The sequence below is a fragment of the Rhinopithecus bieti genome, unplaced genomic scaffold, assembly GCF_001698545.2.
Source record: "Rhinopithecus bieti isolate Rb0 unplaced genomic scaffold, ASM169854v2 scaffold_4475, whole genome shotgun sequence".
In the NCBI taxonomy this organism is placed as follows: domain Eukaryota; kingdom Metazoa; phylum Chordata; class Mammalia; order Primates; family Cercopithecidae; genus Rhinopithecus; species Rhinopithecus bieti.
Window position 1 is genome coordinate 50,300 of NW_016804399.1, and position 22,461 is coordinate 72,760.

Genomic DNA, 22,461 nt, shown 5'->3' on the forward strand with positions numbered 1-22,461 from the left:
CATTAAGAACATTTGATGTACAGTCTCTTAAGAGAAGAGCTTGTCCTGAGGAAGGTGAGTAGTAATCTAAAAATGGCTTTATATTCGAGTTTTAAAATTCAGGGACTATTGAGCACCAATGTGGAAGTTGAGTGCTAAGGTCAAATGATGTTGCTTGGGCTGAGAGAACATGTGGCTATTGTAGGGGGGCTTACATAGCCTAGAAAAATTAGAAGAATTTATCTCCAGTTTCCAAAATGCCAGCCACACACAAGTCTCCAACCCTCCAAATAAGGCTGTTACAGCAACCTCATTTACACTTTCCAAACATAACTCCTTATGACACTGATACGCCTACCCTGCTCTGCATTTTATTTTGGGGAAACCTTAAATGCATTACACCTTAGAAATGGTCTAGGTAAATTTCCAGTTTGAAGATGTTAGTGAAATTTCTGTAGGTGGCTGAGGAGTTTGTTCTACACTTTGGCTTTTTCCAGAAGACTTCAAATTCTAAAGAATGGAGGGAGGTTACTTTGGTCTTATATAATGGTTTCCTAGAATCCTAAGCCTTTATTGATTTATCTGTGGCCAGAGGAATTCAGAACATGGTACATGATGCACTTGATAGCACCACTAGTTTTTCTACTCTGTAACTTGGAGAAAACTGTCTTTATCTACCTACTGAACTACTAGAGACCTGCCCCATGAACTAGAAGCATTTTCTTGTACTTTTCTTTCACTTTTCTAGAATTTGATAAGAAACCTCATTATAAAATCCTTTGTACCAGTGTGTGTATACTGGAGGCTTGTCATAATATGCATAGATTGTACAGTGAGTCCCTGTCAGAGGCACTTAATTCTGACCCTGAGGATAGTTTGATGATAGATTGTTTAGTACTTTTTATTTATTTATTTATTTATTTTTTTTTTATTTTTTTTTTTTGTATTTTTTAGTAGAGACGGGGTTTCACCGTGTTCGCCAGGATGGTCTCGATCTCCTGACCTCGTGATCCACCTGTCTCGGCCTCCCAAAGTGCTGGGATTACAGGCTTGAGCCACCGCGCCTGGCCTATTTAGTACTTTTTAAAGTGTGCCTGAAACGCGTACAAGTTTATGAAGTAATACACGAATAAGAAATGCTCAGTGATTGCATCACAGATTCTTACCTCCACTTGTCTCAATACTATAGAGCTGAAACCTTTCTCATCACTTGATTTAGCTTCAAATTGATGTAGTGTAATTCCTTCTCCAGCTCCACAGCATATAAAAAGAGTCTAGAAAATTTAGAAGGAAGTAGAGAATGAGTCAGTAACTAGTTGGAAATGCTTTGGGAAGGTAGTATTGTAAGCTCCTAAAACGTGCCTCTTGTGGCCAGTAATAGATCTAATATTCTAAAGCTGTGTGGAGAACAGTATCTGCTATGCAAATCAAATATAAATGGCAGTTTCTGTTATTTAGAGATATGGGTATGTAATCAAAAGCTTCTCACCTTTTAAGCAAATGGAGTCATACGCAACTTTAAAATTGGATAGAAAATAAAGGCATCCCGATAGAATGAGGTTTTAGGTTCAGGAAAATAATGTTTAACTCATGTCCTTAATGCCCATGTCATGATATCCCATAATACTCTGGTTAGAACATAAGCTTACTCTCGAAATTCTTCTTGAGTGACAGGCTGGTAGTCATCTTGAATTTCTGTGGAATAATACTTTTTCTCAAGCCTCTCTTTCCATATTTTCATCTGCTCTGCCTTTTGAACCTCCTGTCGGGGTAGAGGATAAGTAAAGGCTGCAATCTTTAGTTCTCTATTTCAAGTTTTTGGCACACAAGCATCACAGGGTTGAGGATCTTAAGCTGTTCTCCTCTCCAGCCCTCAGATTTTAAGCCCTGCTGGCTTTTTGCCCTGCCTGGGTGTGCGTCAGCGAAGTCACGTCAGAGGACTTGATTGGTGTAATTGCTGTCTAGCATAGTTAGGGAAGCTTTGTAAACAAATTATAAATTACTCGCATTTCACTGCCTTTTCCCTTTAGTATCTCCATCTGAATTATTTTCTCTTTCTTTTGGTCAAAGGTAAGATGTTCTTTCCATACCTCTGTTCTTCAGTGTAGCAAATGTAACTAGTAATTAGATTCAAAGTCTATCTGTGGGTATGTTTGGCCTTTCCAGCAGCTTTTCAGCCAGATGACTTCAAAACCCCCTCTTTGTAATTACTGCATTGGGTAGTCAATGTGTGTACTCCAATCTGTCTACGTATCCAAAAACAAGCCGTTTGTACCACCAAAAATTGTGTTGCTGAACCTTTCTGTGCACTGTTCTCACTACCACCGCTTTCCTTAGGGTGTCCAAATACCCTTTTCCCAGCTACAGATAAAAAGGGCCTGTGTGTTGTGGAAAATAACCATAGCACTAGAAAAAGGTGAAGAAAGAGGAGACAGTGCACCCAGATGTGATTCAAAACCTTCTCAGTAAATTGGTATGATACTTCCCTGCGCCAGCAATAATGCCAGGTAGCAAAGTGCATCCCTTTGTAAGGGTTCTGATTACCTTCCTCAGAGAGGTTGGTGATGCCTAGTGCCATACACTCTGTGGTTGCTTCGTAAGTGTGTACTCTTCTGGTCAGAGAAACTGTCTTAGAGAGTGCCTTTCTTTAAACCAACATACTCTTTTTTTTTTTAGACAGTCTCACTACGTCGCCCAGGCTGGAGTGCAGTGGCATGATCTCGGCTCACTGCAACCTCTCACTCTGTCACCCAGGCTGGAGTGCAGTGGCTCAATCTTAGCATTCAAAGAGGAAGTTAAATGCTAACCACCCCTTCTGGGTTCAAAGGATTCTCCTTCCTCAGCCTCCCAAGTAGCTGGGATTACAGGTATGCACCACCATATCTGGCTAATTTTTGTATTCTTTTTAGTAGAGACGGGTTTCGCCACATTGGCCAGGCTGGTCTTGAACTCACAGCCTCAAGTGATCTGCCCGCCTCGGCCTCCCAACGTGCTGGGATTACAGGTGTGAGCCACCGCACCAAGCCTTAAACGAACATACTCGAAGCAAGAAAGGATGGCTTTCAATCCTAGTTTTGTTTTGGACACATCACAGCACCCATGGTTTGGCTCATTTACTAATACTTCTAATGTGCTAAAAAGTGGTAGTCCCTGAAACCATTTCTAAATGACCAGGCCAATTATAAAGTGGATGTGTTAGTAATAAAGGTAGAATAGCATAGTAAACTTATTTTAAAAACCCATCTCAGCCATCACTCTTTTTGTGAAGCCTTCCTTGACATTCAGAGGGAAGTGGTACCTTTCCTCATAAGCTGAGCACCAACTCTTCGGTGACCCTTGCTCCAAGCTCCTATGTCCTGGTCGCCCTACCTCCTTCCCTTGTGGTAACTGCCTCCTGCAGTTAGTTGTCTGAATGATCTTCATGTTCATATTGGCCCTTATACTTCTGTAATATCTCAGAAGCAAATTCTATATACGAAACTCCCTCTTTTTGAACTACTTAATGTGATTTCTGTTTTTCTGACAACTCTTAACTGATGAATAATTGGTAGCAGGAGAGACCCAAAGAAACAGACCCTCATAGATAGCATGCTTCCACCAAAGGCACAACAGTTGACTTAAACTGAATTTGAGACTGCCACCTGACCATTTTGGATTCCTCATGCTTACAGAACCAGCAGGGAAAGAAGTGGTTATTTATGTATTGAGGTGATTGATCCGAATTACCAAGGGAAAATTGGATTACTGCTACAAACTAGCACAGTGCGGACTGTGCCCAAGGGATTCTCTGGGGTGCCTCTTAATACTTCCATGTCCGAAAGTAAAAGGTAATGGGAAACCACAGCATTCCGTTAAAGACAGGACCACTGAGAGTTCAGATTCTAAGTTAATCCTAAAGCAGCTAGCTGAGCTCTTGGCTGTAGGCAAAGGGAATGATACGGAATGGGTAGGAGAAGGAAGTTATAAATACCAACTATAGCCTTGTAATCTGTTACAGAAACAGACTGTAGTCCCTATTCCTATTTCCTCCTTTGCTTGTTATGTATATATTTTCTTTCTCCTTTATCTAAGGAATAGTGGTGGTGGCTAACTGTAGTTTAAACATTAGGTTGCAAAATATTCTTAAGGAATTGTGATTCAACTAGAAGAGGTCATAAAACATGCACAGATGGATACAATTACTGTTGGGACTTTGCTTCTCCCTTTTTAGGGAGAAGGTAAAAATACCTTCATTTGTATAAAGGATAATTTGATCTGACTGGATAGAAGCTTGGAATTGTCATTTTTGGAAGTGCAAATGTGTATGCCACAAGAGTGAAATGGACCAACTGTTGAGCTCAAAATTTACCCTCTTACACTCTGTGATGTTGGGTTTTAGGCTTTGTAAATTTCATTCCCTAAACTCTCAATAGCTGGATTCCTGTTAGATTCTGCCAGTATTTGCAGGATAGAGGGGAGAAAGGTGGTGTTTTTTTGTTGTTGTTTTGCTTTTTGTTCTGTTTCTATTGGCATTGCTTATGCAATGGTAGTTATCTCCAGCAGCAGTGGCTCCAGTTGTAGCATCTAGCTGCTTTTGGCATCCTCAGAAGCAGCCTCATCACACCCACTCAAGAAGTACAGATTGAGTATCCCTAATCAGAAATCTGAAGTGTTCAAAATCCAAAACTTTAGCACCTCCATGACTCTCAAAGGAAATGCTCACTGGAGCATTTTGGATTTCAGATTTTTGAATTAGGAATGCAGATATATAATGCAGATATTCCAACATCTAAAAAAAAATCTGAACTCTAAAACAGTTCTGGGTCCCAAGCATTTTGGATAAAGAATACTCAACCTTTATCAGCAGCAGCAGTGAGGTACCTTCTCATCACAGGACTGAGCAACAGCTCTGCAAGCCCCTTCTCTAAGATAGTAGATTCTAGTAACACCACCTTTTGTGATCTTAGCCCTAGGAATGGTAACCTTTTCCTGCAGTCATTATTTATGAGTTGCCTCAGTGTTGTCATATCACTTTTTTCTGTCTTAATATCTGTGTAGTAACCAATTCACTGTCGTATATTTTCTCTATTTGAAATACATATTGTGGTTTCTTCCTGAGTGGGCTCTGACTGATTGGTGTAGTATGTTTTCTCATTTGGTCAGGTGTATTTTTGTGTCTTTTTTTTTTTTTCTGAGACAGAGTTTCACTCTTGTTGCCCAGGCTGGAGTGCAATGGCATGATCTTGGCTCACTGCAATCTTTACTTCTCAGGTTCAAGCAATTCTCCTGCCTCAGCCTCCCAAGTAGCTGGGATTACAGGTGCACACCACCACGCCATGCCCGGCTAATTTTGTATTTTTAGTAGAGATGGGTTTCACCATGGTCACCAAATTCCTGACCTCAAGTGGTCCACCTGCCTCAAGTCTCCCAAAGTGCTGGGATTACAGGTGTGAACCACAATGCCCCGCCATATTTTTGTGTCTTTAAGGAATACTTAAAAGTTTTATCTTGGTTTTGAACATTTCGTTAATTGCTGGGCATTTTCTACTTTGTTGCTGTTACAAATAAGGTCTTCTATTTTAATTTTTAACAAATCAATTGATGTTTGCATATATGATGTTTATGTAAATTATTTTTCCTATCATTTTACCTAATTATCTTTTTTTTGTAATTTTTCAGATCATCGTATACCTAGAAAATTGAAGAGAATCATAAGTAAAGGCAGTTTTACTTTTTTCAATTAGAAATACCTCTAATGTAGTTCTCTTATCTAATTGTTTTGACTTTACCCCTCTGATACATCACTATCTTGTCCCTGACATGTTCAATGTTTTCCTATTAAGGTGAAGAGGATAAGATCAATGTTTTTACCATATTAAGGAAGTATCATTGATTTTTATTTTTCCCCTCAAGATTGGGTGTTGAAACTTACCCAGCATTTGTGAAAAATGATCATGCAGTTTTCCTTTTTTAATGCAATGAATTATGTTAATTAGTTGATTACCCAATCTTGAGCCATCTTTTCATGCCTAAAATAAATACTGTCTGAATCTTGATTATTGTTGCCGTTAGATTCTATCTGCTAATATTTAGGGTTTTTGCTTCAAGATTTATACATGAGATTTTCTGTTTTTGGCATAATATATAGTAGTTTCATAAACATAATTTGGGAGTTTCTCTTTTCTCTTTGCCAGGGCAAAGAGGAATGGTTTAAATAGCTTGAAACTGTTTGCTCCTTAAAATCTTATAGAATTTCCTTGTGAAGACCATCTGATTTTGGAGACAGCTCTTTGATGACTTCATTTCTTTTTGGAGACAGCTCTTTGATGACTTCATTTCTTCTACAGAATGGATTTGTTTAGGCTTTTTAATCTTCTGGGCTCAGTTCTGATAAATTTTATTTGCATAGAAATATTACCCGTTTCATTCAGTTTTTCAAACGTTATTTTCATAGAATTACACAAAAAAGTATCTTAGTGAGATCTTTTAATTCCTTCCCTTTCTTATTTCCCCCATTGTAATTTCTTACTTTGCATGTTTATACTTTCTCTCCTTCATTCCACTAGTTACCTACTGATTTCTTTTCACTGAGGTTTGCAAGGAACTAGCCTTTTGATTTATTTATACTACTACTTTTGTTTATAACTCATTAATTCTACTTTAATAATTTTTGAAAATTAATGCTAACATTCACTTCTTTATATTCTTTTATTTTTATCGATAAATTTAAGACTTAATTTTCCTCTGGATATTTTTTTACTTTATCTCATAGATTCTGCTACATGGGATTTTTATTATTTTGTTTTCTTGGAATTCTATGATTTCATTTTTTTTTTTTTTTAAGACCGAGTCTCACTCTGTTGCCCAGGCTGGAGTGCACTGGCGTGATCTCGGCTCACTGCAACCTCCGCCTCCCGGTGTTCAAGTGATTATCCTGCCTCAGCCTCCTGAGTAGCTGGGATTATAAGCATGTGCCGCCACACCCGGCTAATTTTGGTATTTTTAGTAGAGACGGGGTTTCACCATGTTGGTCAGGCTGGTCTTGAACTCCTGAGTGATCCGCCCACCTCGGCCTCCCAAAGTGCTAGGATTACAGGCATGAGCCCCCACGCCTGGCCTGTATTTCTTCTTTGACTCGAGTCATTTAATAGAGAGTTTTGATATTTTTTAGTCAAAGAATTTTTTCATTTTCTGATTTTGTTACTAACATATTTTATTATGTTTTTAGAGAATTTTTTTCTGCATTAGCTTTTGGAATGTGTTGAGGCTTTCTTTGTGGCCCAGTAGAGGAGCAATTTTTATGAATGAGAGTACAGAACTTAATATACAACTGTAAGATCATCTTATTAGTATGTTTTGGGTTTTAATCCATTTATTTTCTTGATCTGTTCTTTGTGTTTTGTGTGTTCCTATTTCTCCTTTTAAAATCCAGTAATCTTTTTTTTTTTTTTTTTTTAGACGGAGTCTTGCTCTGTCCCCCTGGCTGGAGTGCAGTGGCTGGACCTCAGCTCACTGCAAGCTCCGCCTCCTGGGTTTACGCCATTCTCCTGCCTCAGCCTCCGGAGTAGCTGGGACTACAGGCGCCCACCACCTCGCCCGGCTAGTTTTTTTGTATTTTTAGTAGAGACGGGGTTTCACCGTGTTAGCCAGGATGGTCTCGATCTCCTGACCTCGTGATCCGCCCGTCTCGGCCTCCCAAAGTGCTGGGATTACAGGCTTGAGCCACTGCGCCCGACCAAAATCCAGTAATCTTTATGCAAGTGGATACTCTGTTGTTTGGTGCATAGATATTTGTAACTGATAAAATTAATCTTAGCTTCATAAAGTCATTTAGACTTCAGGTCATTTGGAGCTTTTTGTCTAGAATCCTTTGATTTATATTCAGTTGTGTCCCCTGTTATCTTTTGTTTGCCTTTTAGGTCTTTGATCATGCTTTTATATTTAACATTTTGGAATCTCTTTAAGTATATATTTTAGGATATGGCATAGAACTGGGTTTGCTTTGTGATTCAAACCCCATCTGTCCTCTAGTAGAATCCTTAGAAAGGTGATAGTATTCCCTGAGTTCTTGCATGTTTGAGCCTTTATATTTGAAGCACAGCTTTGCTGAATGAAAATGTTTTTCTTTTTAAGTAAATTAAGTTTATTTGCATGTATTTATGTTAGATATATCTGGTTGCAGTTATACTGTTTTATATTTATATTTTAAGTCTTTTACTGTGTAAGGTCTGTTTTTGTTTTGTTTTGTTTTGGTAATTTTGCCCTATAGAAATATGTGTATTTTTGTTCTATTGGTTTGTCTTTGTATATCTTTTTTTTTTTTTTGAGATGGAGTTTTGCTCTTGTCACCCAGGCTGGAGTGCAATGGCCCAATCTGGGCTCACTGCAACCTCCGCCTCCCGGGTTCAAGCAATTCTCCTGCCTCAGCCTCCCAAGTAGCTGGTATTACAGGCATGCGCCACCACGCCTAATTTTTAATTTTTAGTAGAGATGGGGTTTCTCCATGTTGGTCAGGCTGGTCTTGAACTCCCGACCTCAGGTGATCCACCTTAGCCTCCCAAAGTGCTGGGATTACAGATGTCAGCCACCGCACCTGGCCATCTTTGTGTATCTTTTTATATGCCCTTAGTCCTCCCTTTCTTGCTTTGTTTTCCTCCTGTGATCAACAAGCAAATTAACTTGTAAATTTTTCTTCATCTTCCTCTCCTTTGCTACCCAATTATATTCAATAATGTTATTTTTCACTGTATATGAGAGATGATGTCTTTTGTAAGACATACCATTATTTCATGTACCACTTAGGTAAACAATGTCAATTAAACTATGACCATTAACTATAAAACACATTCTGATTTCACAGATGTTAAAATGTGAAAAAACAAGTGTTTTAAAATCAATAAAATAGGGCTGGGCACAGTTGCTCATGCCTGTAATCCCAGCACTTTCAGAGGCCAAGGCAGGAGGATCGCTCAAGGCCAGAAGTTCAAGGCCGGCCTGGGCAACACAGTGAGATGCCATCACTATATAATTTAAAGAAAGAAAGAAAGCCTGGGCCCAGTGGCTCACAGCTGTAATCCCAAGACTTTGGAAGGCCAAGGCGGATGGATCACTTGAGCCTGGAAGCTCGAGACCAGCCTGGGTAGCATGGTGAAACCTCATCTGTACAAAAACCACAAAAAGTAGCTGGGTATGATGGCGCATGCCTGTAATCCCAGCTACTTGGGAAGCTGAGGTGGGAGGATCACCTCAGCCCAGGGAGGTCAAGGCTGCAGTGAGCTGTGATCATGCCACTGCACTCCAGGCTCGGCAACAGAGCTAACCTTGTCTCAAGACAAATTTTTTTTAAGTCAAGAAAAGTCTTATTATTTACCATTGTTCACTTATGCTAATGTTTCTTACTGGTTTATTAATTCTAAATGACATTCTTTAACTTTTTAAAAAAAATTTTACTTTTGTACTTTTTGTAGAGACAGGGTTTCACCCTGTTGCCCAGGCTGGTCTCAAACTCCTGGGCCCAAGTGATCCTCCCAAAGTGCTGGGATTACAGGTGTGAGCAACCTCGCCCAGCCTCTCCAGTCATCTCTTGGTTGGCTGATGCTCATCCTCCAGTAGAATCCTTAGAAAGACAATAGTATTTCCTGACTTCAGGCATGTTTGAGCCTTTATATTTGAAGCACAGCTTTGCTGAATATAAAATCCCTTGATTTACATTTTCTTTCCTTGAATATATTGTAGGTGTTGTTTTGTTGATTTATGGTGTTGAATGTTGTTATGCTAACCTGATTTTCTTTAAGTAAACCCAAATTTTACTTGGGTAAGCCTCTTACTGACCATTCTAGGTAAAGCTTCCCCACAGTGTGTCTTTCAGTTCACGCCACCTTCTATTTCAGGAATGGTCTACCTCCACCTCGCAAAGTGCTGGCATTACAGGCATGAGCCACCACACCTGGCCTGATTTTTTTAAAAGAATGTCAAAATTAGGCCGGGCAGGAAGTAAGGAGTTTGAGACCAGCCTGGCTAACATGGTGAAACCCGGTCTCTACTAAAAATACAAAAATTATCTGGGTGTGGTCTCAAAAAAAAAAAAAAAAAGGCAAATATCAAATTTAGATAAAAGTTACAAGAACAATACAAATATTTTTTCCTTCTGAAGTATTTGAAAGCCACCAACATGAATGCTCCATCATCCCTGAATACTTCAGCCTGCATTTCCTCCATAAAAGGACATTCTCTTTTATAATTGTAGTATAACCATCAGAATCAAAAAATTAATATTCATAGATATGTCTATGAATCCATAGATACGTCTGTGTTTCCCTTTCAAGTTTATCAGTTGTCCCAATGATGCCTTTATAGGAAAAGTATCCAGTCCAGGATTATGCATTGTATTTACTTGACATATTTTAATCTCATTTAATCTGGAATAGTTCCTCAGCTTTACCTTGAGTTCATGATTGACACTTTGAAGAACAGGCCAGTTATTTTGTACAATGTCCCTCAATTTAAATTTTGTCTTGATTTAGGTTAAGATTATATGTCTTTGACAAGGATGTCACAGAGAGGATGCTAATTCTCATGGCCTCCTCTCAGGCAGGATATAATTTCCATTTGTTTCAGTGTTGATAGTGGTCACTGACTTGATTAAGGTGCTGTCAGACTTCTCCACCCTAACATTACTGCTTTTCTTTTTGTAATGAGTATTTGATGGAGAGGCCTGTAAATGTCTCATTCATGGAATCCTTTTATTCAATGGGTTATGAATCATTCATCATAGTGTTTAAATATTCTCAAATTTGGCCAGCTTTGAGCCCCTTAAACTGATTCTTTTAACAGATTCTCCATCATTCTTTGAGCAGTTTTACTTTATGCCTCAATAAGCTATTCCAGACTCATCTTGTATAGTTGTCCTTCGGTATACATGGGGGATTGGTTCCAAGACTCCCTAGTACACCAAAATCTGCATATACTCAAGTCTCACAGTTGGCCCTGCAGAACCCACATATGGGGAAAAGTCACCCTCCCTAGCCTGCAAATACTGAATTTTTGATCCAGGTAAAAACATTACACATTTAAGTGGACCTGTGCAGTTCAAACCCGTGTTGTTCAAGAGTCAGCTGTACTTTCCAGCCCTGGAATTAGCGAGACCTCCAAGGAGCCCCAGTTCCTTTTAGAGGAGAATGCTGTTTGGAAACCAAGATCTGGGTACTAGTTGTACTCATGGCTAGTAGGGTGTTGCTTCTAGCCCTCATAGTGGATTGGACAGAGCTAGAAAATACATGTGTGTACACAAGTAGATCTAGATTCCAATCCAGCACCACAAAGTTCACCTTCAGCCTTTCCATTTTTGTAATTCCTTTATCCAAAAATGAGAAACTTCAATATTTATTTGCTTGCTTATTACAGTCTCCTGACCCTGCTGTCTTCTTTCTGAGCATTTGGAGGGGAGAGGTGGTGACCAGAAGTAGAGCAATGGTTCACTTTTTTTTTTTAAGTGGTAGTGGTAATAGTATATTTAAGGAACATAGGTGTTCCTTAAATTCTGCTATTGTCAGATACATGTTACATATTACAGTTTTTGAAATACAAAAGTGTTAAAGTAATTCATCACATTAGTGATTACAAAAGAAAAGTTACCCAAATCATCTCCACAAAGTGTACTCACTATGAATACCCAGTGTGATATTCACACAGTGAGTGTACACCTGTAGGGTTAGGTATCTGGCAGAGAGTACAGGTAGGAGAGAGGAAGCATCTGAAATCCAAATGGTTTGTCCTAAACATGTAAGGATCTAGATCTGGGAGATTTATTTGGAGATGACAGTTACTGTCCTGAAAAACAGCAAATCATTTCAATTCTTAACCAGAGCATTTTTGTGAGCGTATTTCTAATACAGCTACCACTTGTGTTTATGAAAAAAAATTAAAATCTTACATTTTCATCAAAGCCTTCTCTTCTGGCTTGTTCAGCCAAATCTCCGCTGCCTTTGCTACTGAAAACATAAAATAAAAATCAGAAGCAAATGACAATAAAAAAGGAAATGCCACCATAATGTACAATCAGATCTGTAGTAAGGATCTGAATAATATTTATTTCAGATAATGCTAATTATTTGGAAAATGTGATCATTAACAAGTTCTTCAGTGTCATATGTCATTAACTGAAAAAAAGTTTATGTTCCACTGCCAGAGTTCTGGGTTTGGGAATTATTTTGACACCAAAGTCATTTAATAAATATAAGTGTAAATATAGTGTAAGTGTAAGTATTATCCATAAGTACTGTCTGTAAATGTTTTTATAGCCAAGTAAATGCATTTAATTTAGACTAAAATCGTTTCCTACCTTTTTAGAGGGACTTTATTGTCCCCTCCAGCTTTCTCTTACAGTTTTTTCTCAGTAGAATGGCAGGCATTATATTAATTTTAAATTAGCTACAATTTCTGATGTCCTCAGAAATTAGGAGGCACTCGTGGGTGTACTGACTGTGTATTTAGAATCGCCACATAGGTTGTTTGTGGTTTTGCAATTAAAACCTTACTCGAGGCTGGGCGCGGTGGCTCAAGCCTGTAATCCCAGCACTTGGGGAGGCCGAGGTGGGCGGATCACGAGGTCAGGAGATTGAGACCATCCTGGCTAACACGGTGAAACCCCGTCTCTACTAAAAAAATACAAAAAAAAAAAAAAAAAAAAAAAAATAGCCGGGCGAGGTGGCGGGCGCCTGTAGTCCCAGCTACTCGGGAGGCTAAGGCAGAAGAATGGCGTAAACCCGGGAGGTGGAGCTCGCAGTGAGCCGAGATCCGGCCACCACACTCCAGCCTGGACGACAGAGCAAGACTCCGTCTCAAGAAAAAAACAAAACAAAACAAAAAAACCTTACTCATGGCCAGGCATGGTGGCTCACGCCTGTAATCCCAACACTTTGGGAAGCCCCGGTGGGCGGATCACCTGAGGTCAGGAGTTTGAGACCAGTCTGACCAACATGGGGAAATCCTGTCTCTATTAAAAACAAAACAAAACAAAACAAAAAACAACCTTATAAGGTTCTCCTGTAATATANGGAGAATCACTTGAACCTGGGAGGTTGATGCTCCAGTAGCCAATATCACGCCACTGCATTCCAGACTGAGTGACAGTTCAAAGCCCTATCTCAAATAAATAAATAAACAAACAAACAAACTCAATCTAGACAAAAGACTTTCAGTCCTGACATCTAGATACCCACAAAATAACCACCATGTTTTCCATTGTCTTGGTTCCTTTCCAGGGCCCCTTTAGAACACCTAGTCCCATTCTGCTCAGTCCCCACCTCACTTTGTCATTTTGTCCTGATTTCCTTCACTGAAGCCTTGACTTAGTCTTGAGATTGATCACACCCTCAGCGGTTCTTTTTTTCTACCTGAAAGCCCATATGATCTGCTATGTCAGATAGCATAAAGCCTGGGTGACCATTCAATTTATACAGCTTTTTATTAGGCTTTCTTAGGAATGACATCACTGTCTTCTTCAAGCTGTTTTCATTCTGAAACATTTTGATAATTTTTGATAATCCAGAGTGGAATAAAGAAGAAGGAATTCATATTCGGATAAACTATGTGAAATTTCGGACAATGACCCCCCCACAAAAAAAAAAAAACAAAAAAAAAAAAAAAAAAAAAAAAAAAAAACACAAAAGGGATTCTTCAGTTGGAGGCATTACTCTGGAACTTGGAAAAGCAAAATCTTTAAAAGCATTAACATGTATTGCGTTAAGGATGTTAACACTTTTAATGAATATAACCAACATCATATTCAAGTGATAGAAGATGGGGGAAAAAAGCAAACTAATTGGGGGACAGCTTAACAGTTTTTTTGGTTTGTTTTACATATTAGTTCTTGGGCAAAGTTTGTAAACCCCACTAACCCCACAGCTACTAGGACCTCTTCTCTGTGAAGTGCTATGCTTTAGAAACATGGGGTATGCAGAGATGGCCAGACTGGCAGGGGAGATATGACTGATACACATATAACTACTCTGCTACAGCTCAAACTGAGGTAGATATTGAGAGGAGGACAGGACAGATTCCACTTTTTGAAGAAGAATAGAGTGATAGCAAGAGAGAAGAGCTGTAGGAATATTTCAGGGGTCAGAGAATGATTTGAGCAGAGGCTCAGAGGAGAGAGTGAGAACAAGCATGGTATAAAGCATAGTGCTCAGAACAGATGAGCCGGGACATACAGTGTTGTAAATAGAGGCAGAAAGATAGAAACTATAGTAAAATTATAGTTAATGAAGATAGGTTGGGACTGTGAGACTTGAGGATTTGGAATGTTCGGGTAAGGAATTCGGACTTGACAGGCCTAGGGAAACTGATAAACCACGTCTGGACTGGCACAGGGAAGAGGCTAGAATAGTCAGGAAATGTTACCATGGTGAAGGCTGGGAGAAAAGTACTGAAAGCCTCGTCTAGCGGCAGTTAGAATTTAAAGTATTCCACAAATGTAAACAAGAACTACAAAGATAAACTATACATGTGCCATGACAATAGACTATATAAGGGACAAGCAAACAAATTCTTTTCAAGTTTCTTGAGCCAGGAGTGACTTGACAGGATAGTGTCGCCATGAACAGAAACAGGAAAGTGAGGAAGACAAGACACATGGAGTTCTGAGTTTAGATTGATAGAAATTTAACAGCATCCAGAGCAAAAACTTTCCGGAAGGAAGAGAGGGTTTTATTATAATACTCAACAGTGCTTTGCATTTAGGAGATCACTCACTATTTGATATATTGCACTCTGAAATAATTTTGGCTACATTTTTGAAGCCAGAGAGCATATCTCACTTCTGTAGTAATGAAATAATGCGAGTATCAGTAACACTGGATCAAAACACAAAACAAACCCTGGGGGTGGGAGTGGGGAGAACATGACCACTTGGGATTAAGTGGTATTCAAACTACAAGAGGATAAACTGTATGAGATTTGTCTTAGAATTTTAATTAGGAAAGAAATCTGACTTACCTGTTTAATCATTTTACCAAGTTCAAAATCCGGCCTTCTGCCTATTGAATAATCAGCTTTCACTTCAGAATAGGTATCATTAATAATTGCCAAGAACATATTCTAGGGATAAATATTCAAATAATTATTTCAATAAAAATTTAGTTTAAATGTTAGTGATTTTAACAAGTTTCAGGTTTGTAAAATTGTATTTAAATTTTAAAAGTAGGCCAAGCATGGTGGCTCACGCCTGTAATCCCAGCATTTTGGGAGACCAAGGTGGGTGAATCACTTGAGGACAGGAGTTCAAGACCAGCCTGGCCAACATGGCAAAACCCCATCTCTACTAAAAATACAAAAATTAGCCAGACATGGTGGCGTGCACCTGTAGTCCCAGCTACTCAGGAGGTTGAGGCAGGAGAATCTCTTGAACCCAGGAGGTGGAGGTTGCAGTGAGCCGAGTAAGATCGCACCCACTGCACTCCAGCCCGGGCGACAGAGCAAGACTCTGTCTCAAATAAATAATAAAAAAGAAACAAGCAAAACATCAAGTTTTAAAAGTAACCCATATGCTCAAAAATGGGGAAATGACTATGCAGACAATAAGTAGAATAGAAAATGTGTGGTGTGTGGGTATGGGCAAATATGTTTATGGCAAATGAGAAAAGCAGAATGTAAAAGAATGCATATGAACTGGTTATATATGTGCAATATTACATAATGGAAGAAAATTTAGAGTGATGTAATTATGTGTTCATAAGGGTGTTTTTGTTTGTTTTTGAGACAGGGTCCCACCCTGTTGCACAGGCTGGAGTGCAGTTGTGCGATCTCAGCTCACTGCAGCCTCCCACTCCCAGGTTCAAGCGATTCTCATGCCTCAGCCACCCAAGTAGCTGGGATTATAGGTGTGCATCAGCAAGCCTGGCTAATTTTTGTATTTTTAGTAGAGACAGCATTTCATCATGTTGCCCAGGCTGGTCTCGAACTCCTGAGCTCAAGCGATCTGCCTGCCTCTGCCTCCCAAAGTGCTAGGATTATAAGTGTGAGCCACTGCATCCAGCCAAGGGTGTTTGTTGTTACTGTTGTTTTTAAATTCTATGAAGCTGTTTAAATTCACAGTCTTACTACAGCTCCTGCAACTGCTAATGTCCAGATAACACAAATGTAGAAAGGATATTCTTACCCCACCAGCCCACCTTTCACTGTGGCCCAGCTCTGTCACCCTAAGAGTCTTGTCTGTCACCAAGGGATAACTTCCGTGCCTGACAAAAAGTGTTTTCATGGAGTACAGTACAATGCTTTGACTAGAAAGGCAAGGTTCCTTGGTTAGGAAGCCCAAATAGACTTGTTCTGAGTGCGTGTGAGAGATCCATCCTGATAACTCCTGAAAACCACAACGTGTTAAGTGTTTAGCTGTAAGGGCCAAAAGCCATTGCAATATGGGCAGAATATTAATGGCCACATTCATGGCTCATGGCATGCATTGTCCCAGCCTGAAGAGACCTGGGACATTCAGATTATTTATGTGAAGGATTTAGCACATTCCCATCTAAAACACCCAGAAATTAACTACTGTGATTAGATTCTCCATTGGACAACTTGAAAACAGTCGCTGGACTAGTGAACCTGGATTACTAGGGATCCACACAATTCTTAATAAATGTAAAGTACCCTGACAGCTGAGCAGAAATAATAGTTTATTCTAAATGAGTAATTTTATTTTTTATTCTAAAAAGTAAGAAATGTAAGGAATATATATTATCATTCTTACCAGCAGGACAAAGAACACAAAAAAGATGAAAGTGATGAAGTAAATGGGTCCCAAGATAGGATTGGCTTGCTGAATACCAGCAAAATCAAAATCTCCAAGAACAATTCGAAATTGTGCAAATCTTTAAGAGAGAAAAACATTAGAAAACATATACCTTCATGTACATACATGACAACTGATGGGAGTTACTAATGTCTCTAAGAGGATATCTAGCAGCATATGGCATATGCTTTCTGACTTTAATTATGTTAGTACAGAGTTGCGTAAAATTGGATGTAGAAAATTCCCCTAAAAGACTTAAGGTACCTCAATAGCTGAATAGGTAATGTAGGAAATGACCGCTTTAATGAATGTGAACTCAGTGTTCATCTATAACTTTTTTTTTTTGAGACAGTCAAACTCTGTCACCCAGGCTGGAGTGCAGTGGTGCTATCTCGGCTCACTGCAACCTCTGTCTCCCAGGTTCAGGTGATTCTCCTGCCTCAGCCTCCCAAGTAGCTGGGATTACAGGCATGCATCACCATGCCCGGCTATTTTTTTTGTATTTTTAGTAGAGACAGCCTCACCATGTTGGCCAGACTGATCTCAAACTCCTGGACTTAAGTGATCTGCCCGCCTCGGCCTCCCAAAGTGCTGGGATTACAGGCATGAGCCACCGCACCCAGCCCACCTATAACATTTGAACCTGAGATACCTGTTTACTAACTGGTTTTGGCAGTGGCCTCCTTGGCCGGCTATGCCTGTGCCCTTCTAAACATTAGAACTTTGAATTTGTTCAACAAGTGATTTTTCAACTTGTAGAAGGTTTAGACCCAAGAGCCTTAAACTTTCTAATGTCAGTGAAGTGAATTTTTGTCTTAACTAACTCTTAAATTCTGATAAAATAGGGATGCCAACAATTTGTCACTTGCTAGTCTCAAACAAGTGCTGATAATAATACTCAACATGATCCTAAGGTTTATTTTACCCTCTTTGATAGCCTGGTTTGATAAGAAATACCACTTTAAAGTATTTCAAACCTTCCTTTTTCTAATTTTAAAGATGGAAAATGAAGAAATTAAGACTTTGAGTAGCACAGTAGTAACAAATAGAATTTTCTAACTTGAAAATCTTATTTTATTTTCTCATTATTAACTTGCAGTGGTCTCACTAGACATACCAGGAATATCAGTTTAAATTATGTGTGTGTGTTCTTTATTCTATGAGGAAATTTGGAAAGAATTTTTTTTCGAGACGGTGTTTCCCTCTTGTCACCCAGGTTGGAGTGCAGTGGTGGGATCTTGGCTCACTGCAACCTCCGTCTCCCTGGTTCGAGCGATTCTCCTGCCTCATCAGCCTCCTGAGTAGCTGGGATGACAGGCACGTGTCACCATGCCTGGCTAATTTTTGTATTTTTAGTAGAGATGGGGTTTCACCACGTTGGCCAGGTTGGTCTCAAATTCCTGACCTTAGGTGATCCACCCGCCTTGGGTTCTTAAAGTGCTGGGATTACAGGTGTGTGGAAAGAAATTTTTAATCGTATGTTGATAACTCTGCGTAGTTGGTCAGTGAAAAGGGAGAAAGGCTGCTTGTCCCTTATTGCTTTTGCCAGTCACATAAAAGGAGCAAAGAGCTTTAATGAAGGAAGAAAAAGCATTCAAAGAAATGGGCTACATGAAGTCCTCGGACTCAGAGTTATCTGAGATTCCATCCTCGGCACCTAGGTAAGACCTGACCAAATCATACCTAAAGTATTGATCTTGCTTTTAGTACTGGTTTGTAATGCTTTCCTCCATAAGATAGAGAAAATACTGAATTGGAAGGAAACCAAGTCTCACCACAAATCAAATATTTTTTTCTGGCATAGGAGAATAAGAGGTTCTGTTTTAGTGTTTCTGCCATGATCTTTTATCTTTTATCTTTGAGTTGAAAAAAAAAAAAAAAGATAAAGGAACCATTCTCATTCTTTTCTCCTCTCCAGAAATTAGCTTAGTAAGCAAAGCTTCCATTCAACCCTTTTCTGTCAGGAAAGTGTTAAGATACTTCTGCTTTGTAATAGTGAGAATGACAAAAACTGAAGCATTTACTGAATGGTTATAATCTCATAGAAACTGGAGGCTCCAAATACAGTCTCTCTTTTCTTAATTGGAGCTTAGTTTATCCATTTTGTTTCTTTTTTGCAAGCTGAAAGCACCATGACACCTCAACATACAGGGTTATATTGAATGAAAATACTGTTTTGTAACTTTCTGATGCCCCTGTTAACTTTAGATAGAGTTCTCCCTTATTGAATTATAATACCTAAAAGCCTGTTTCATAATAACATGCCATTTGTCATTAATAAGACTTTCCAGTCTCTCTCGGAGTCATTCATTGGGTCACTACAAGAGATTCATCTTTAACTTGAGGGTGTAGCAATTCAAGCTTCCTTTATGATGTATAGAAAGGTGACTAGATAGTCCTCTCCCTACACACACACACACACACACACACACACACACACACACACACACACACTGTGCAGGCCCTGGACCTTGCCTCTGTCTCCTTCCTGAGAGGTGGCCAGTAACACAGTTTCTCAACTATTTCTTCTGGATCAGCAAAAAAAAAAAAAAAAAAAAAAAAAAATATTCTTGGAAGGTGAAAGAGAACCACAGGAAACTATTTCTCCCCTGTCCCCATCTAGACAATAATTACATGGGCAGAATCTGTCAGATGTACTACTTTGGAACTCTAGAGTCTGTTGAAGAAGGCCTGCAACTTCCAGGGAAAGGCTTGGACAGTAAATTGCAGTTAATTTTGGACAATTTCAGCTTTTATCTCAATAGCTATGCATCCCCTACTCATTAGCCTCATAGATGGGATTCATTCACATGTTTGTGAAGCAGCATGCATGTAGCTTATGGGAGCCATGTGGGGAAAAAATACCATGTCTTTCAAATATTGGGGATCTGTATGGTGACTGCTGATTGCTGCTTCTGATCGTGGAGATGCAGGCACTGAGGTGGGCAGCCATTCTTGCATCTCCTCCATTGTTGCAAGACCATTGTCCTTCAGCTGAAGCAATGTCCTTGGGATTTAAAGGGCTGTTATCCTTCCCCTACCTCTCACTTTATTCTTCTCTTTTCCTTTTTTGGGATCCAGACATTAAAGACTAGGACATTCAGAACAAACTCCGTATCAGGGGAAAGTTAGGAAGTCATTGTGCATTCCCAGGGAAGGGCATAGGCTGAGGAAAAACCTGAGAAGACCTTAAGTGTGCAACTCAGGGTGATCCTTGGCATGGAGCCAGACTATAAAAATAAAAAATAAGAACAAAAAATGGCAAACCCTGGGGAAGGGGAAGAATCTGATTTTCAAAGTTAACACATTATTAGATGCAAATGTCTGGTTTGAATTTTTATTATTTTTTATTTTTTGTACAGACATGGTCTCCCTTAGTTTCCCAGGCTGGTCTCAAACTGCTGGGCCCAAGTGATCCACTTGCCTTGGCCTCCCAAAGTGCTAGGAGGTTCCCAAAGTGCTATGGCTCCAAAATGTGAGCCACCACACTCAGCTTGGTTTGAATTTTTTAAAAATCACAAAATCACAAGACATACAAAGTTTGAATCTAAAAATTCATCAAAAAATCACTAGATACACAAACAGGAAAATATGAGCCATTCAGTGGAAAAAACAAAAACAAAACAAAACGCAAGCTAGTAGATACTGTCTCTGAGAGAGACCAGATGACGACCTACTAGACAAATACTTTAAAATAACTGTCTTAAAGATGCTGAAAGAACTAAAGGAAAGCATGGATAAAATCAAGGAAATGTGAACAAAACGGAAATATCAATAAAGTGAAAACCTAAAAAGAAACAAAAAATTCCAAGATGGAAAAATAATAAGCACAATGAGAAATTTACTAAAGAGATTCAAAGGAAGATTTGAGCAGGCAGAAAAAAGAATCAATGAACTTGAAGATAGGATAATTTACATTATTGAGTCTGAGAAACAGAAAAAAGAAGAAAAGTGAACAGGGCTAGGTGGCTCACGCTTATAATTCCAGCACTTTGGGAGGCCAAGACAGGTGGATCACCTGAGGGCAGGAGTTCCAGACCAGCCTGGCCAACATGGTGAAACCCCGTCTCCACTAAAAAAACACAAAAATGAAGGCCAGGAGTTCAAGACCAGCCTGACCAACATGGAGAAACCCCGTCTCTACTGAAAATAGAATGGTGGTGCATGCCTGTAATCCCATCTACTCAGGAGGCTGAGCCAGAAGAATCACTTGAACCTGGGAGGTGGAGGTTACAGTGAGCCGAGATCACACCATTGTGCTCCAGCCTGGGCAACAAGAGCAAAACTCTATCTCAAAAAAAAAAAAAAAAAGAAAGAAAGAAAATAATCCAATTTAAAAATGGACAAAGGACCTCAATAGACATTTCTCAAAAGAAGACACACAAATGGTCAACAGATATATGAAAAAATGGTCAACATCACTAATCAGGAAAATGCAAATTAGGCCGGGCACAGTGGCTCACACCCATAATCCCAGCACTTTGGGAGACTGAGGCAGGTGGATCACTTGAGGTCAGGAGTTCGAGACCAACCTAGCTAACATGGTGAAACCCCATCTCCACTAAAAATACAAAAAGTAGCCAGGTGTGGTGGTGCATGCCTGTAATGCCAGCTACTTGGGAGGCTGAGGTGGGAGAATCACTTGAACTCAGGAAGAGGAGGTTACAGTGAGCCGAGATCATGCCACTGCACTCCAGCCTGGGCAACAGAGCAAGACTCCATCTCAAAAAAACAAAATGAGATATCACCTCACACCTGTTAGAATGGCTCTTATCAAAAAGATAACAAGTGTTATTGAGGATGGAGACAAAAAGAAAACTTCATACACTGTTGGTGGGAATGTAAAATGATATAGCCACTATGCCAAACAGTATTGATATTCCTCAGACAATTAAAAATAGGACTAACATATGATCCAGCAATCCACTTCTTAGTATATGTATCTACAGGAAATAAAATCAGTATGTGAAAGAAATATCTGCCCTCCCATGTTCACTGCAGCATTGTTTAGCCGAGATAGGGAATCAACCTACATGTCTATTAATGGTTAAATGGATAAAGAAAATGTGGCATATATAAACAATGGAACACTATTCAATCTTTGAAAAGGTGGAGATACTGTCATTTGTGACAAGGATGAAACTGGAGGACCATCATATTAAGTGAAATAAGCAAGGCACAGAAGGACAAATACTGCATGATCTCAGTTATATGTGGAGTCTGAAAAAATTGAAGTCATAGAAGCAAAGGGTAGAACGGCAATTGCCAGGGGTTGGAGAGGTGGAGTTCAAGGGAAATTGAGAGATGTGTGTCAATGGGTGTAACATTTCAGTTAGACAGAATAAGTTCTGGAGATCTACTGTATAGCATGGTGACTATAGTTAATAATGTATACTTGAAAATTGCTAAGAAAGTAGATCTTAAATATTCTTACCACAAAAAATGATAAATATGAGAGGTGATGCATATGTTAAACATAGCCTGATTTAATCATTTCACAACATATACATATTTCAAAACATCACACCATATAGCATAAATATATATAATTTTAATTATACCTTAATAAATCTGGAGGGGAAATAGATCATGTGATCCAGCAAATCTGCTTCTGGGTATATAACCAAAGGAACTGAAAGGAGGGTCTTGAAGAGATATTTATACATCCATGTTCACAGCACTGTTATTCACAATAGCTAAAATGTGGAACCAAC

General features: G+C 39.2%; 1 protein-coding gene across 1 annotated transcript in view; it reads right to left on the bottom strand.

Moving 5' to 3' along the window:
• The window catches only part of PKD2L2 (polycystin 2 like 2, transient receptor potential cation channel), a 36,439-nt gene that overhangs the window by 2,247 nt on the left and 11,731 nt on the right, over positions 1-22,461 (bottom strand). Inside the window, 4 exon segments of the mRNA XM_017867836.1 lie at positions 1,146-1,253; positions 1,629-1,741; positions 14,956-15,057; positions 16,706-16,826. Coding sequence (XP_017723325.1) covers positions 1,163-1,253; positions 1,629-1,741; positions 14,956-15,057; positions 16,706-16,826 — 427 coding nt within the window. The 3' untranslated portion in view covers positions 1,146-1,162.